The sequence below is a fragment of the Oryzias latipes genome, chromosome 23 (assembly GCF_002234675.1).
Source record: "Oryzias latipes chromosome 23, ASM223467v1".
Lineage (NCBI taxonomy): Eukaryota > Metazoa > Chordata > Actinopteri > Beloniformes > Adrianichthyidae > Oryzias > Oryzias latipes.
This window is the reverse complement of record NC_019881.2, coordinates 14,131,745-14,149,365: the sequence shown is the minus strand read 5'-3', so window position 1 is coordinate 14,149,365 and position 17,621 is coordinate 14,131,745. Positions and strand designations below refer to the sequence as shown.

The window sequence follows — 17,621 nt, the reverse complement described above, 5'->3', positions numbered from 1 at the left end:
GTGCAGAGCTGCATTAAATTTATTCTCTACTGTAAATATCTATTTCTGCTCTGGTCTTTCATGCACTCACATAAAGAATACTTTACATTTTAGGTGACTTTCAATTCTTTTGTAAGGAAGGAAAATGTATTGATGTATGTGATGACTGCAGCTGAGATGACTCCGGCACTTTTTCAATATCTTTCAGATTTTTTGTTTTACGACACTTGTAAAGAGATTAGATTAGATTTAGGAAATAAATATATCATTTTTTTTACTGGCTATCTCTCCTTAAAGCAAGAAAACTTTTGAAAATTCTGCATGAACCTTTACAATCCAAAGAGGTTTTGCTTTTATTTTAAGATATAAACTTAAGCATAATTTATTTTAAATGCAAGTTTTATTAAGTCAGGTTTTAAATGCTTGAAATGAAATACTCTGTTGAAGTATTTTTTCATTGTTCCTATCTGCATGCATTAAAGCATGCAGGATTATAGATCTGTGTCTTTCTGACTTATGTTTTCAAAACTCAATGTAAAAATCCCTTTTTCTTACACTTTGTGCCGTCACTTCTTGATGCTCCTCAGTAGCCCTTTTTGCTATTTTCCCTTCTTTTCAACTTCTACGGTGACGTTTTCATCTCTGTTGTTTCACGACTCAAGTCTAGAGGGGGAAAAACAAAAGAGAGGTAGTTTGTTGAGTTTGTGGAGTAGACATCAGAAGATTTCCTGTCTGTCCCCGTATTGTGCACCTCTTTTTTATTTTTTATCTTGGGCTAAGAAACTTTCACCGCCAAATGTCTGACATCAAGGTGTCTGGAGCTTGAAGAGGAAGTGCTTCTTCTTTTTTGCGAGGTCTTTTGTGTGTGTTTGAAGGTAGTGCAGGAATTCCTCAGTTTATGGGTGACGACAAAAAGACACTTTCACGTACCATACAATGTTTTTAAAGCTGTTGTCTTTTGTCGCTCACATACGAACAAATACATGCAGTACTGTATTTTCCAACAGCTGTGTGCAGGTAGGTAATAGATATAAATTGCAATAAAGTAATTAAAAGATAATGTGAAGCGTTGGAAGGAAATGTTTAATTCCTAGTTTCAAAGACTTTATTTATGCACAAAACTGAATTGGCTTTTGTTAAAAAAAAAAGGCTAGAAATCAAAATAAAATGATAAAAAAAGAAACAGAGAAGAAAGTGGAATGGGTTGTGACATTACTGATTGGATGATGATGTTTGTCCATCATTTCAACAGTTATTTGGCATTAAGCGATACTGGATATGCGCCGTACTAATCATAGCACTTTTAATAATAGTTTGTGGACATTACAGAGGTATTTGAAAAATCAAACTTTATCATTTTATCAGCAATGTCCACCTACCTTTCCCCGTGTCTTATTGTGGCTCATTTTTTAACATTTCATTTGGATTTTTCTGGAATTTCTTTTGTTTTCCAAAATGTTAAATTTTTAGTAATTTTGTTTTGATTTCTGGAATTTTTTATTTCTAAAATGTAATGTTGTTTTTTTTATTATTCAAGGCCCCATAGAAAAGTAAAAGCATAGTTAATCTTGATTAAATTCAGATGAACATCAGACTAAAAGTAAAACTTAGATAAGACAATGGCTTTTTTTACTTCTACTTCTATCATACATTTTAAAATTAGAGTTAAATGTGATTTTTTCTTTTATGTATTGACGTGGGTGGGGGGAAAAGTATATTTTTCTCCTTCTTTCCAGAAACAGACTCTGTGGAAGTTTGTAGACACACATGCCTTATTTAACTCACTAATTTATTTATCCACTCACTACCTGAGGGATTTTCAACAGATTTGTCAAACGATAAAATAAGCATTTCTTTCATGATTTCTCCAAACCTCCTTCAGTATACTCTTTCATTCATGCCAGCACAGAGTGAGAACGACCTAAAATGATCTGTGTTTGCATTGTTGTTATGATTCACTCACTTGTGGTCTATAGTTTTTTAATAGGCACAACAACACAAGCCAAATGGTTCTGGTGTTTTCAGAGGAAATATTGCATTCCTCATGGTTAAAAGGAAATCCTTGAAGTTAATGTAGGGCGAACCGTGAGCGGTAAACACACATGAGGCCCGCGAGCATTTCTGATCAAATATTTATACAGGACTCCAAATTTAATATTAATATTACCTTAATCTGGGTCCCTGGATATCAACAGCATGCTAATAAGACAGGTTTGTTTTTTAGGTCCTATTGACCTTTTTTTGGATTGTGTGCTTTATCTTTTTAATTTACCACTAACTTAGTATTTTTCTACATTTTCCAAATTTATGTTTGATTTTCTTTTCTGATTGTTTACATATTTTAAGAGCGAGTGATGTTTATTTTTTAGTGTGAATATGTAAGAAGGTTTAAATTGCCAGCGTGTGTTTCTGTTCGTTCATAATAAATGTTTACATTTCTGCATCCAAACTGCCATGTTTGCACATGAAGTGTGAATGTTGGGCAGCGGATGCAGTTGTGTGTGGTCCAGCCCAGAGAATCGCCAACATATTTACACTGTGTGTCAATAAGTGTTTCAGTTGTGTACTGTGCTTGCGTGTGGATGTGGTTTTTCTGTGTGTTTGTCGCTGAATTTCCAGCGTTGTTGCCTGTCACTCTGGCCCCTCCAGCGTTTTTCCAGCAGTCGTTTAAAATGATTTCACAAGAGAAGATAGAAGTAATGTATTTGTCAAAACATAAAGCTCACCATTTGTGTCATAAATATCTATATTTTTATATATATTTTTCTTGTCCAAGGACCTGTGATCAATCCTACAATAACAAATGTTTTACCTTGTGTAAAGCACAAATAAAAAAAAAGATAAAAGTCTTATTCCGATGATCTTTTCATCTCATTTTAAAATTCTTCCAATGGTCTTTTAAATATAATAATGGCGTTTATAGCCAAAATAAAAAAACCTGGGGCTAAGGCTGCACGACGTAAGGAAAAATTGCGATATGCGGTATTAGTGATCAATATTGTGATGACGATATAACTTGTGGTATATGAACATATGGCAAAACAACCAATAATAGAATTTCCATTTCACTGCAACAGTTTAAAAATTATCCTCCAAATGACCATCATCTACATAGGAGGCATACATCTAACATAAAAAGGTCTCAATCCAATTAGTCAACAATGTGAAGGGGTCCATCTGATTGGTCAAATACATGTATGGATTTTTTTGATTAGTTAAATACTTCAAGCTGCCATAAGATTGTTTTGGCACATTTAAGATAAGCTTTTATTGCAAATTTTGCCGTCTTTTGCGATATGCATATTGCACAGCTTGATCTGGCGATAACGATAAATTTGCGATATATTGTGAAGGCTTACCTTCACTCACAAATGCAATTTTAAGCTTAATTTTCTTAATATATGTCTTCCATCATCGGAAAAATACAACAAGAAACACCAAAAACACAATTTTCATCAGAATGGGGTTTTTTTTATGTAAAAAAGACTAAATCCTTTTCCAGAATGAAGTGTTTGAAACAGTCAGATGTTTTGTTTTCGTTTCTGTCGATCCTTTTTAAAGTTCAGAAAATAAGTTTGCAAGTTTTGAATTAGTTGCAAAACTTTATAAAGTGCATAATGGGATGGATTTTCAAACCAAAACCCAAAAGCATTAATTATTTATTAATTTGCACATACAAAAACACAATAAACTCTTGTCATTTACTAAAGCTTTTAGCTGAAAGAATTTATTGTAAAAATGGTAGCCTTTTGTCCTTAAAAATTCAGCTACAATATTTCAGACCCAGTGTTTTCAATTAGCTTCATCCAGCCGTCTGTCTTTCTCCTCATTCCCTTCCTAATCCCTCTGGCGTTGACATGTCAGTGTTTTTCATTCAGTGTTGATCACTGCAAATGGGTGGTGTTGCATATTTGACAAAGAATGCGGTTACTGTTTGTGGCATGAGGCTGATCCACTTGCAGTTGTTTTGGGGCTAAAATTAAAATCAGGATTATTCCAAACACAAATTTTGGGGAAAACTCAGAGAAGGCATTAGGCTAGTTTATTCTGATCTGAACCCTGGCAAAAGATGCAGTTGACATTACTTGATATTTTTACTTATATAACATAAATACAGATGACAGTTTTTGCCACAGTAGTTAATAATAATTAATTTCTCTTTTGGTGCAGAATAGGAGAAACAAGAGTGAAAGAATAGAGAAAATTAGAGAAGAAAAGACAAATAGTCTGCTGAAAATATTTCTATATTATAGAAAGAGTAATGTGGGATTGGGGGATAGTACATAAACAAAGATACTGCAGATTTCTATGTATTTTCCGTCATTGCAAATAACCAATCACTTTTCATGCAAATAACTGTGTCACCGTAGAAAAATGTTAGTGGAAACTGATTTCCCTAAAGAGTTAGAGGAAGTTGTAAAAAATACAGAAGTCATTTACCAAATGCTATTTACCTGTCCAAATAGCTTTAAGAGGTAAAAGGTTGTGACAGAGTGTTAAGTCAAAATAAAACATCCCAAACTAAAACTGTATTCCACATGCGCTCACGTCCAGCACATACAGCAATTTAGCATAAAATAAGGAACCTTAGAGATCTAACTAAATGCTTGGACATCCACCAACAGGAACATTCCTGTCTGTTTATGACCTGTTACACACACAGGGTGCACAGCACAAAAAATGAAGCTCACAGAGCCGCACCACGCACTGAAACCGAGGCCGAAAGAAGTGCAGGAAAGAGCACGCACATTTCATCTGCCTTCTCGTTTAACATTTGAACCTGACTTGGATGCAGTAAGAACACCGTAACCTCCAAGTATGAAACATACAAACTGCTTTTTGCTCGGCTTTTGGTTTTTCTGTGAGTTCTCAATTTGTAGGTGCTGCTGAGCAGACTTGGCCGCCTCATTGCATTTAATTTTCTTCCTCCCAAATTTCTCTGGACCATCCAGAATTGGGCCCCTTGGACCTTTTAGCAAAACATTTTATGTTACCCTTTTTTTTTGCCAAAGTCATTTCTCAACCTTTCTGGCAGCAACATTGATCGGAAAGACATTTGATGGATTGCCCCTGTTATTTTTTAAGTTGTGGACTTACTTTCTGAATGCATATAATTTAATGCTCATGTGTTTAAATAGATGATTCTTTTTTATATTTTTAAGATCATTTTAATAGTAATTTACTTTGAAACAAATCTGACTCTTGAGTATCGCATTTCTTTTATTCTGAAACCACAATTTTGGCTTTTATGCTAAAGCATGTAAGGAAAAATATGACGGAAAACATTTTTAATAAACATTTTCACATTTCAAACACACATGTAAAGACCCACTCTGAGGAAACTGGTGTTTTTAATGTGTTCTTGTGGCGTTTTTCTGATGGAGGACATAAATATAAAAACACTGAGCCTAAACTAGCCTTTCTGAGTATTTCTTGATACAAATCCTTTAAAATCAGGAACAGACAAACAAAATGCCATCTAAAAAAGTTTGTATTTAGATCTGTAGCAAATATTCTACTTAGGGCAGGGTTCAAGCTCCCTGTTCCTTTCCGGTACATCGTGCAGACAAACAAATCCATGTACGTCTTGGTTTGGGAAAACTAGTGGGAGAGCGTGTAAAAGATGAGATGCTTCGCGCCAACAGACCAGCTCTAAGGCGAATTCCTCCTGTGTTCTATATTGACGTCTTAATTTAACAGAAAATGACTTTTTCTTTTTTTCTTTTGGCTAAAAATGGCACAATCCTATTTAAAAGACCACTGGGAATGCTTTTAAAAATGCTCAAAACATGATCAGAATGGGCCCTTAAGGGGGAAAAAAACCCTAATAGCAAGTCAGTTTAGTTCTTTGTTTTTAAACATGACTGTGCATGCACACTTTCATTTACAGCCTCTATGTTTGGCTTATCCATTATCTTTATCTTGATTCAGTCATGTTGTTGAGCCTCATCAGCAAAGCTTGTGTGCTTCTACATCTGTTCTCGTGGTAATGTCTGCAGAATGAGAAGCACGAAAGGTCCTGATCAAGCCAAGCTGCTATGATAGTTGATAGTTTTGTGACAGAGTCACAATGGATTCCAGACAGCTTTAGAAAAGGATTAAACTCTTTCTCCATCCAACCAACCAAACTTCCCCCATGAGGAATCCGTCTCTCACTATCCGTCCCTCTTCTACTCCTGATCCCCATCTCCTTCATTCCCCATATGATGATTTAAACCTCGCTTCCCAACACCCAGTAATCCTTCTGTGAAAAGACCCTCATGCTTCCATCCATGTAGAAAGCGAATATGTCGTCTTGTCATTGATTCATAGCTTTTCCTTGAATTCTTTAAGTGGTTTTGACGTTACATCAACCCGCGGGAATGGAAATGCGGCACCGAGTTGCACAGAATCGCAGAGTTTTTCTTGCTGGATCATCATATTGCCGTGGCGTTGTTTCACAGGAGGTTTAACATTGCTTATTAAATGTCAGCTGCAGTTTCTCTCTAAACACTGACTAATTCAGTGCGTGTTTACGAAGTTGAACAATTACTTTTTTTTTCTAGTATTTTAACTGTTTCTCCATGTGATGTCAAATCAAGAGCAAAGCAGAAACATATTTTCTGTGTGGAACAAGTTATAAAACAATTCTGTTTTTTATAGGTTTCTTCAATGCAAAGTAATGGAAGACGCATGTTCAGTAATTTACTTTGTACAAGTTTGATTGTTGAGACTAATTTTGAAAGCATTTTTATAGCATTGTTGCCAAAAAAGAAAAGGTGGATTAGTGACAGAGAAAAATCCTTACAAGGTAATTTAGTAATACATTTTTTTATCATTAAATCTGTTATTTTACTACCTAAAACTGATTTTCATCCCTGACCTACTTTTACAATTAAAATATTTGTCTAGATTATCTTTTTTTTTTAATAACTAATAACATTACCTTTATAGTAAACAATAAGGAAAGTCTTTAAATTCATCTCATTTACTACTTTTTCCTTTAATTCATGCCATTACCTCATTAACACGTTTTTGGCATGGTTCTTTTTGTAGCTCATCAAACCTTTTGCAAAATCTTGTTTTTATGCAGACAAATGAAGGACCAGTCAAAGAAAGTGGCCAACATGAAGCACAAGGAGCAGCTGGAAAAAAGCAGAAACACGCAATTAATGGAGGAGGCCAAGATGAGAGAGGACAATCTCAACGAAAGCTCCCAGCAGATTAAGGTACCGAGAAGGAGGAGGAGGAAGGCAGGAAGCTTTGGAAAGTTTGAGAAAAAGTTTCTCTCCATGTCCTTTGAATAATGTCGACTTTAACAGCACTGTAGCCCATGTCATAACGTGATACAGAGCAGCCCGAGGCAATGTCAAACACACTTTCTTTCACACGCACAGCAGCTCTCAGCTGGGAGTGTGTTAGTGGGGTGGCCGGGGTGGATAATTGGCATAGAGAGCAGAAAGAAGATGGAGAACCTAGAAGAGATGAGGAAAATGGAGAGAGGAGATTACAGAACAAGAAAGAGACTCACAAACAAAACTATGAAATGAATGCTGTTGGGTTTTAAAATGCTTCCTGTGGTCTGGGAGAGTTTTTAAATTTATTATGTGGATCAAGTTACCTCCAAGTGAAAACTTGTATGTCCTGAAATGAATGGAAATGCAGATTTCTATATATTTGTTCTAATTTTATGTCAAAATTTTTCTTTTTTGATTTATTTGACATTTCACCTTTAAACTCCTTTTTTTAATTTCTTCCTTTGATGGTGTCTTGTCCTCCCTCCCAGTCTTCCTCATGCTCCTCTTCCAGTAATCGTTAACCTCAGTGGCCTCTGATTAAATCCAGATGAAAACAGTCTGTGTGTTTTGGTGCAAATGAGCTCATACATCCTTCAACTAAGATTGGTGTTGGGTTTAAAATGTTGAAACGCTGTCATTGTCGTGTATGAGTGCGGTCTGGGGATGAGCTGACATGAGTCACTCAGACAGATCAGACCACATTGGTTGCAGGTCTAAATGCCACTACGAAGGGTTTATGCATACAGTAACCTAACAGTACTGCAGACTGTGTGTGGAATGCAAAAATGAAACCATGAAATAATTCAATGTAGAGCTTGAAACAGTTTACTCAGTCTCAGTCTGCATAGTGAGACACAGAGTCATGTTGGCTCATTGTGGATTCAGCCTCCCACCCCGGCAGTCATTCATTCATCTTCAATGTAACTAAGAAGTCAGTCTCAAGAAAAAGAAACATGGCTCTTTTAATGAGAGCCTTATATATTAGTGTCATTGAACTCTGTGTGTGATCAGGCTCCTCTGAGACAGAATTAGATCTGACTGTCTGTGACTCTGCTTTTCAGATTGAAGAAGGGAAAAGATGCAAATGAAAAGAGTCTCATGACATCCAAAGCGGATTACAACCCTTAAAACTGATTTTAAATTAAGATCAAACACCTGCAAATTTTGGTTAATTCCATAACAAGGAAAATTTTGTGATGTGTTTTATTCCGTTCATGTGACACGCATTCAAGAACACGCTAAACGTGCATCCTTGGACATGGATTTATCCCCCAGCAAGGCCATTAAAAACAAACTTAAATAAATGGAACACACATTGTTGCATTTGTAAAGTTGATTTAGATGAAAGACTTTAATTAAGTAAATGAATATTAATAAACTGCAGGTGCTGAGACAATCTGACTTTTGGCTCCTTCTCTTTCTTGTTCCCTCAGAATTAATGTCATCACTATTGGAATTCATTTACTTTTAAATAACATCAAAATTATAACAACCTCTCCAATATTTTGATTCATGAGCCTATTTTGAATTCATTTGTAAGATGTTTAGGGACCAGAGGTACATGATTGAAAATAAAACACACTATATTTTCCTATTTAACCCCTTATTTCCTTTCTTTTTGGTACATTTTTATACTCTTAAAATGTATGGTCACTCTTGAGAGCTTTAGTCTGAAGAAAAGCTAATTTTGTTGTACATTACTTGGGATTTCCATTCAGATTGTGCCTTTATCTCTATTTACACCTCTTGCATCTGTTCTAAAACTGCTTTGGTCAGCACAAGAAAAACAAATGACAACTGCCAGACCCTAAACAGGCTCAGTCTGTTTTAATCGGACTGATATTTGGTCACTTAACAAGCATAAATATAAAGTACTGTAATGGAGCAGAAATCTGATCTATTCCAGATTGTTGAGCATCTTATGAAACCAACATCCTTTGTTGTGGTTGATTTTAGCTGTGCAGACGGTTGGTATTCACACAAAAAGAAGTTCTAAAACACTACAGAACAGAGGAAAACCCTTTGGATGTAAGATGTCTTCCTAATCAAATGACATCCAGCTGTTAAAGCTACATTTTGGCTCCTGTTTCCATCTGGCCCAGCTTGAACATTTATCTTGGGTGAATTGAGCAGTTGGACAGATCTAACGGCAGATGTGAGTGCACCCAGGACACATTTTAGATACTTTGAGATCCAATCGCTGGGACCACATTCAGAGTTGGCCTGGACTGCAAATGGCCACCTTCTTTTTCACATAGAAATGTGTTCATGGACACACTTTAGGACCACCTACTAACCAAATTACCTCCCAGTGGTCAGAAAAGTAAAAATACTTGCATTGATATGGCAGTTCTGCAGTGGGGTGGGGTACATGCAGCTGCTAATCGCTGATTTTGTTGAAGGCCATAAGCAAATTGTGTGGGTAAAAATAGAGCACTTCAAATTCAGTAAGTCTGTAGCTAATTTGTTAAATTAAGACGTGGGTAAAAGATTGAGATAGTTTCCATAGCAGGGCCTCCTAAGCCTGGTTCTTTGGATCTACAACCCTGCTTGTCTACCAATTTTGCCCTGCGCTCTACAGATTACCTGGATTAAATGTCTTTATTCATTCAGGATTAAGAATTACTTGTTCTGTGGAGTCAGCTATGAGCAGGGATTGCAGGAAAACAAGGAAAGTGGTAGATTTTGACAACCAGGGCTGGGCTTCCTCTATCTATACAATCATTTATGGTAAATGGCAAGTTGCAGCACTTTTCCTTCAGTTTGTGAAAGACAAAATATTCTTTAAAACTCAGTTTGACACTTTTTAGCAACGGATTGAAAAGGAACCACTTCTTGACACAACAGTGATCATTCTGTGACTGCAGGACTCCCTCCGTCATAAGGAAGAGCGGATTGAAGAGTTGGAGGAGGCGCTGAGGGAAAGCGTTCAGATCACTGCTGAAAGGGAGGTGGTGTTGGCCCATGAGGAGCAGGCACGCACACAGGCAGAGAAACAGGTAATGAATCTTTTAAAGGACTTGTGCTTTAAAAATGTAATGGCTTGGTAAAAATTGTAAGAAGAATCTTTCCCTCGAACTGGTCTGATCCTAAACTTTTCCTCAAACTCAGCCCTTTTGTTTGTTTTAATGCCTTTAAATGTTTAAACCATTCAGGCAAACATTTTCGAAGGCAACAAAAAGATACCGCTAAACGTCACTACGCCAAAAGTGGCGAATGGCAGAAGCAGCACACACATAACTCCTGCCAAATGAGCTCATTCAGGTGCGGTTCCATGTGTTTGTGTTTGCCCAGTCAGTCTTCATTTAGCTGCGAGGTAAATATACAACTATTTAAAGAACAACTTGCATTTTGTCTGCTAAAGCCTGCAATACACAAAATGTTTCTTTAAAAATACAGTTTATGCCAACAAGGTAATGTGTTTGATCTACTGAGACAGCAGGAGAGCTCATGGCGGCGTTCGGGGAGGCTCTAAAGGGAAGGGCTTGGTGGATTCAACCTCAGACCACTGGGAGTGTGTTTGTGTGTTGCTCTCCCAAGCGCCAGTTACTTAACTAGTCCATAGAGATGGGAAATGTTCCCCTGTGTCTGAATGGGATTGGACAAGCGGGAGGAAAAGTGCGTGGGCTAAGGGTGAAAGCTGTACCATGCCGACAATGTCTGTGTTCACTCCTGGTACAACAACTGGACAAAATCGGTGTAACTGCTTTAACATGCTGACTCTTTATTGGGGCCTTTATATACTCAAAACGACAAATGTAGTCGTAGATGTTTCATTTTTGCTGACATGCTCCTCCTCAGTTGGAATGAAAGTAAGTACAGCAAAGAAAGTATGACTAAAGGGCAGATGATTAAAGATAAAGAAGAATCCATTGCTCAAGATTTCTGTACTTCAAATGTCCTTAAAGTAACCAAAAAAAACTAAACAACTAGAACTTTATGAACTAGTTGTCACTGTCTCAGAACTTTCATGCAAGCCTCACTAAAACCAGCTGCCACTGACCTGCAGAGTTGTCTAGCTGGATGGCTTCAGATGGAAGAGGAATAGTGGTATGGGCCTTCTTTCAGGATTTATGAAACGTTTTTACTTCCACACAAATATATATTCTCAGCTTACCAAGACAGTTTGGTCAATCCCTTGCCTTCAGTCTTTTGGCTAGGGAAGATACCAATATCATCCAGCTCTTACAAATATGGCTGGATGTCTTTGTATGAAAGAACTTATGAAGACTTTTCTTGAGTTCTAAACTTAACCCTAATAAACTTCATAGTGGTTATACCCTGGTCACCAAGAAAAGGGCATTTAAGACAGATTGTGTGGCATTTTCCACAAAAACAAAATGTTAGTTTTGCATTTACCTATTTGAGAATGAAGTTCTAACCAAGCATCTCTAGTTGTCACACATTTGACCCGCGAGGTCAGGGAGCAGTGAGCTGCAGGCATGCTCAAAAATATTATTCTGTGATTTTACAGTTTAGTTTAAACCTTGATGCTAAAGCAGGAAAGCATAACAATTCATTTGAGTCTTTAACACAATCCAAATATAGTATGAACCTTATAAAGACACACTTCCAAAGGTGTCCTGTTACTATTTTTAACTAATAAAACCTTAACAGTAAAACAATAAATAAAAAAAGCTTTAAGAACTAAGAAAACAAGGTTACAAAAACCATCAGGAAGTGTGAGGATGTGGAAAATAAACTAAATAAGAAAGCTGTCAAATTTTGAATGAGGTTTTTTTTTGTCATTACCTTGTGTCTTTTAATTATTTTTACCAATGAAAATGTCACAGCTCACAGATTTTTGCTGCCAAATGCAAATGAATAGGCTTCCTTTCAGCTTGATTGAAAGTTGTTTGTTTGGTTGCATTTTTACACTACAGAAAATAAGAAACATTAAGATTTAAAATATAAGAACCTTTTCTTCTTCTTAAGTCTTCACTGTGATTGTATACATTTATTTTCTATGCAGTCACAGTTGATTTGACTTGAAAACAGAGAAAAACACCACAAACTGGCAGCTTTAATTAGAGAGACCTGGGAGCATTTAGGCCAGGACGGGGTCCTGGAAAGCATCTCTGCTCAGAAACACTTCAGTTAAGGGGGAAGGAGATGAAATCTCTGGGTGTCGGGAATGAGTGGAGATGGCAGCCAAACTCTGTGCAGCCCCCTCCCACCACTACCATCACTACCTCAACCGTACTTGAAGACAGGACAACACACCACGCAAACACAGTCTTCCAAGGCCATATGAAAAAGACAGAAAGAGGTGCTAAATGCTATTTAAATGGCACAAAGACGCTACGCAATATTAAATTCAGCAAGCTGGCATTTAATTTATTTTTAAACTGGAAAAATAAAATAAATAATGAATAAATATATTTTTCTTTTTCTTTTTTACAAATACGTCACTGCAATTAACCGTTCACATAATAATTTATAAAAGGCTGGCAGAGGGATGCAGTTTTCTCCTTTAATGAGGCCGGTCTGTGCATGGGCACATATATGCAGATGCAGCCAAACTTGGCTTCCAGTTGGTGCACACTACAAGAACGGTTTATGTGCATGTAGAAGGCAAGTGTGTGCAGTTGTGCGGTTTAAATTGGAGTGTGAGGAGCTGTCTGTCAAAAACAAGTGGGCAGAACTACACGAAAATTGTCGCCTTTCAGGCGTTCGGCGCTGCTATTTGTGGATTACTGAAGGTGTGTGTGTGCATGACAGAGCATTAGCGCAACACTATGACACACTCCATCTGTCTCGAACTCAAACGCAACGTTTGTCTCAGCAGTTTTCTGTTTCCTAATGAGATCAGGACACTGTCTTCTGCCTTTTCTACTTTCCTAATCCGAAAGTTTGAAACAAACTGTAAACACAAACACTGAAGGTCTCCTTTCTTTCAGCCCCTCAGCTCCTTGCTGGGCCGTGTGACTCCTCTCTACACCTCTCAGTTCTCCAGTCTCATCCTTTCCCTCTCCTTTATTGGACACCTGCTCAATTCACCCCTTTCTCCACCTCTGTCTTGTCCTCCCTCATCTCCTGTCCTTCCCTTCTTCCTTATCCGAGCCATATTTTTCTTGTTGCTTGTCGTTTTTACTGCTCAGTATTTTGTGCTTTGCCTGCATTTTCCAGGATCTGGTTATCTCTCAGATGTGCTTTGTACTTGCCTCTCTCTTGCTTCCCTCCCTTAATATTTAATCATATCTCATATCTTGTTTTTTGTCCCTATGCTTTACATTCGTCTTTACCGCAAAGTCACCTTTTGTCTTTTTTTTAATTTTCCTTTCAGCTTTTGGTTAGGTCCTCTTCGTCCTCCCCTTTCTGCTCCTCCCTAACTTTAACTTATTCTTTCATCCCTCTTTTATCTCTAAATCCACCCCCCTTCATTATAACCACAATTTCTTCTCTTCTTCTCTGTGTCACTTTATATGCAGCTGTCTCACATTCCAATTCATGAGCTCAGCACAAGCGGCTTTAGGTGGTCAAAGGTAACAAAGAATCATGACATGTCTTCCCCTTTTATTTCATTGAATTTAGTTTTTCTTTTTTATCCTGCTCATTAATATTTTGGGTTTCAAAGAACAGCTGGATTCATCTGCAATAATGTAAACCATGATTTATTTTAAAGAAAGCATCACTGATGCTGTTCATCCCATTTCTTTCCTATTGTCATTTTGTATTTCTTGTAAAAATCCCATCACCCCCACTGTTTTATGTTTATGCATGACATTATTTATAAGATAACAGCTGAGAAGAAGGGAGGGAAGCGGCCTCTTTGCAAAGAGGTGGTAGGTATTATTTTCAATTTCTGCAGTGTTGGAGTGAATCCAGAGGCTGTGAAAGGGAGATTTTCAGGTCAGAACCGTAAAATCTTGGTGGTGATGTCGTAGTTTTTGGATAAAGTATGGATACAGAGGAACACCCACTTCTCCACACAGAACTTCCATTTTCCAAACGTTAAAAATGTTTTCTTTTACTCGTTAATGAAGCATGTAACTACAGTAGCACAAAAACAACTCAAGTCATTCATGCAGTTTACAGAATAAAGATTTGTAGCTGAAAGCTCAGAAAAAATAGAATGAAGTTCTTGTTAGGTTTTACTGAAACAATAAAGTATTTTGTGAGGGAAAAATGAGTCACAGTTTCAACATTTGGAAGCTAACAGCAGACAAAAGACCGCTCTCCCTCTGCACCATGACCACCCCGTTGTTATTGATCTCACTTATCTAAACATCATATGCTTCACAATAAATACATATATTTTTACAAATAAATAATAATAATAAGAAAATCCTACAGAGTGATTCCATGGATTCTTTTTTACATGCTGTCTCTCTTAAAAGTAGACCTTTCTAAAAATAGGAAAACCTGCAACATCAAAAGCCACAACAAACTTTTTATTTGCCCCACTGCATGTTTTTGATTGTAGCCTTTTTGTTGAACCACATTTGTTCTAATTTTTTTTAAATGCTTTTAAGTAATGTGACAAGGTGTTGTTGTGGAAAGTCACTTCAAAATTGTTCTGGACCCCTTTTGTCTTTTGTTACATCATACTTCTTTATCAAGGCGTTGCTCTAGTATGAACTTGCAGTAGTTTAAGACCCCTTTTAGTCTTGGATTGCATCAGGACTTTCTTCTGGATCTTTTATTTTTTAAGACAACTTTGACCGGTGTGATGTTCCAACTAAGAATTGGATGGGATCTGGATTGTTTGGTGTCTGTACATTAAAAGGATGTGAAAAACTTTGCGTGAATCCTTCATAATTGTTTCCAAATGATTCAAAACCATGTAAAAAATATGTGCCAAGAGGTAAGAAAAAAAAAAAGCATACTTATGTTTTTGTGTTGAGTGTTTTTGTTAATTGTCTTCAGGTAGCTGTTCTGCTACTTAGTAAAATGAATTAATTTGTTTATCTGAAGTAAAATAAACAAAATTAAATCAAAAATCTTTTAGTTTGATAGAAAAAGAAAATACAAAATATGGACTTTTTACATTGCACAGTCATTCATTCCAGTATCAAGGAAAAAAAAGTTCACTAACAGTTTTTATCCCGTTGATATGACAACATTCACTTCCAGGGTCTAGGTTTTTTCTTTTTATGTAGGCTGACATCTTGTATAGTTTTAAAAAACTGTTTTACTTACATATGCGTGAGTGTTGGCCAGATTGCTGTCACACAATGAGAAATATGGTACACACTGACCTCAGACCCATTAAAATGACATTGTGATCTATAGGCATTGAGAGAAGGGGACTGAGACAAAATATGCATCAGGAAAAAAGGAGAAGAAGTAAAAATGATATGCAGAGATATTCTTTATATGTTTGAGGAACAGTAAAGAGACGATCAGACATGATGCACCGGCAGGTCAAGGTGCAGTAATCAGCAGAGGGTGAAGAAAATTATTTTTTGTGACATTTGTGTTTTTGTGCATGGGGTCAGGTGGAGGATCTGCTGGTTGCCATGGAGAAGGTTAAACAAGAGCTGGAGGTGATGAAAGCCAAGTTGTCATCAACTCAGCTCTCTCTGGCCGAGAAGGAAGGTCATCTGACTGCCTTGAGAGCCGAGAGGCGGAAGCACCTGGAGGAGGTTCTAGAGATGAAGTAAGAACACAAAAACGTATTTCTCCTTATGGTAATGTGTTTTTAAGATTAACATTCTGCATAATAATACACAAAAATACATTTTAAACTCTTTTTCTTTTCTATTCTTATATCCAACGTTTGCTTCTTTATTTACCATACATGCACAATACAGCTTTTCAGTTCATTTGTTTTATTTCCAGAAATACTGCTATTAAAGACGTTCAAACAGTTTATTCACACAGATGTATTAAAATTATTGTGGGGTTCAGATCATTTTATTATAAACGTATTTTTCTTTATTTTAATTTTCAGTTGAAATTGTCTCATTTAATGTTACATAAATACACAAAATGCTATTTTAAAAATTTCAATAAGCAAATATACTGCTAACTGAAAGTTACATTTTGCATTTAATCATTTCTGATATTATAATTCTTCAAAAACTGAAAACAAAAACATTAAATGTTTAAACTGGTGCCGGAATCACTTTGAAATGGAATCACAACATGATGATGAGGATTTTACAACAAAAAGATAAAGTCATCAGCTTTTTACCTTTAAGTTTTATTAGAAATTGTAGTTTTTCTAGTTAATTTTAGAAATGTTTTCAGTGCAACGCTTTGTCAGAGTAAAAAGTGAAATGTCCCATCTGGTTCTTTTAAAATTGTTTGTTGGCTTCTAGTTAAAAAATTCCTTTAAATCTTCCCAGACAGCGAGTTTGATGAGTTTGCCCACAATCTGCTGTTTTTTTAAAGTATTTTCTTCATGTTTTATTTCACTTTTTGCTTTTTATTTTAGTTTTTGGTTATAGGTTTTGTCTTCAAAAGATTTTAGAGACAAAGGAAGAATTTGGTGTATTTTTAGCAACATGTCCATCAGCAGTTTGAGCTGATATTTATAACTTGACATTCAGCACAGAAGCCCAGAGCAATGATATCTTGAGCAGTTTTCTCCGTAGGTTAAGTGTTCAAGGACGACAGTGTGACGACTCCCTGACTTAATCTCAACCCGACACCTCATCAGCTTTCTTCTCATCCCTTCTTTCTGGTCGTGTCTTTCATCTTCTTTCTCTCTACTCCACACAGCCTTAGAGATGATGTTAATGCAGTAAGCATGTACCACTGTCAGACTGTTCGGATGATTGATTACAAAGGCAGACATTCCTGCTCACTCTGTAACTCAGTAAACAGTTAATGATATTTTAATGGATAGGTTTGTATTTAACTACCAGTTGGATGAGTCCAGCAGTCGTGTATTTTCTGCAGATTTACATCCGTGTTGAGACTTTACAGTGGTGTGTGATTTAGTGGGACAACACAGAGATCATAAGTAGAAGCCAAGAAGAACGTCCCTGGTAGCATTTGCTGCCTGTTAAGACAGCCTACAGGATGAGAATTTACTATTGCATTATGGGAAATGGGGGCATGCACTCGCTTTTGTTGCTAATGTCCAGTTACTTGATGAGGGTGTGGGTGTGGAACAGAGGTGGTGGCACCTGTTAGTGGTTTACTGTTTGTGTATGGCAGGTGCAAACTGGGCCCCAGTCTGCTGGGCAAAGAAGTCAAAATGGGATTCTGCATGATTGTGCAATGACTCAGATCTGCACCCCTATTGAGAAAAGGTTTCTCCATCTTGACATAAATTCTTCCTTAACTCCTCTTTCATGCTGTCTGTCCTCTTTGTCCAGAATGTGCACTTCAAAGGAGTATCCTCTGACCTTTAGATGGAGTGCTCAGTCCTAGCTTGATGCTGTGGCTCTTCTATGCTGTTCCATCCTTTCT

General features: G+C 36.8%; 1 protein-coding gene across 13 annotated transcripts in view; it reads left to right on the top strand.

Annotated features, from left to right (window-relative positions):
* LOC101162174 (ELKS/Rab6-interacting/CAST family member 1) overlaps nt 1-17,621 on the top strand; it is a 123,194-nt gene that overhangs the window by 47,174 nt on the left and 58,399 nt on the right. For 12 of the 13 annotated variants that reach the window (XR_002293072.2, XR_002293073.2, XR_002293071.2 and 9 more), the window contains 3 exons: nt 7,052-7,187; nt 10,124-10,255; nt 15,698-15,858. Coding sequence is in view for 10 of the 13 variants with exons in the window: in XM_020714177.2 (XP_020569836.1) it covers nt 7,052-7,187; nt 10,124-10,255; nt 15,698-15,858 (429 nt within the window). In the remaining 3 variants the exon portion in view is untranslated. Of the gene's footprint in view, nt 1-7,051; nt 7,188-10,123; nt 10,256-13,687; nt 15,065-15,697; nt 15,859-17,621 lie in introns of those variants that run through there. The other variant, XM_020714185.2, reaches the window with a different exon arrangement.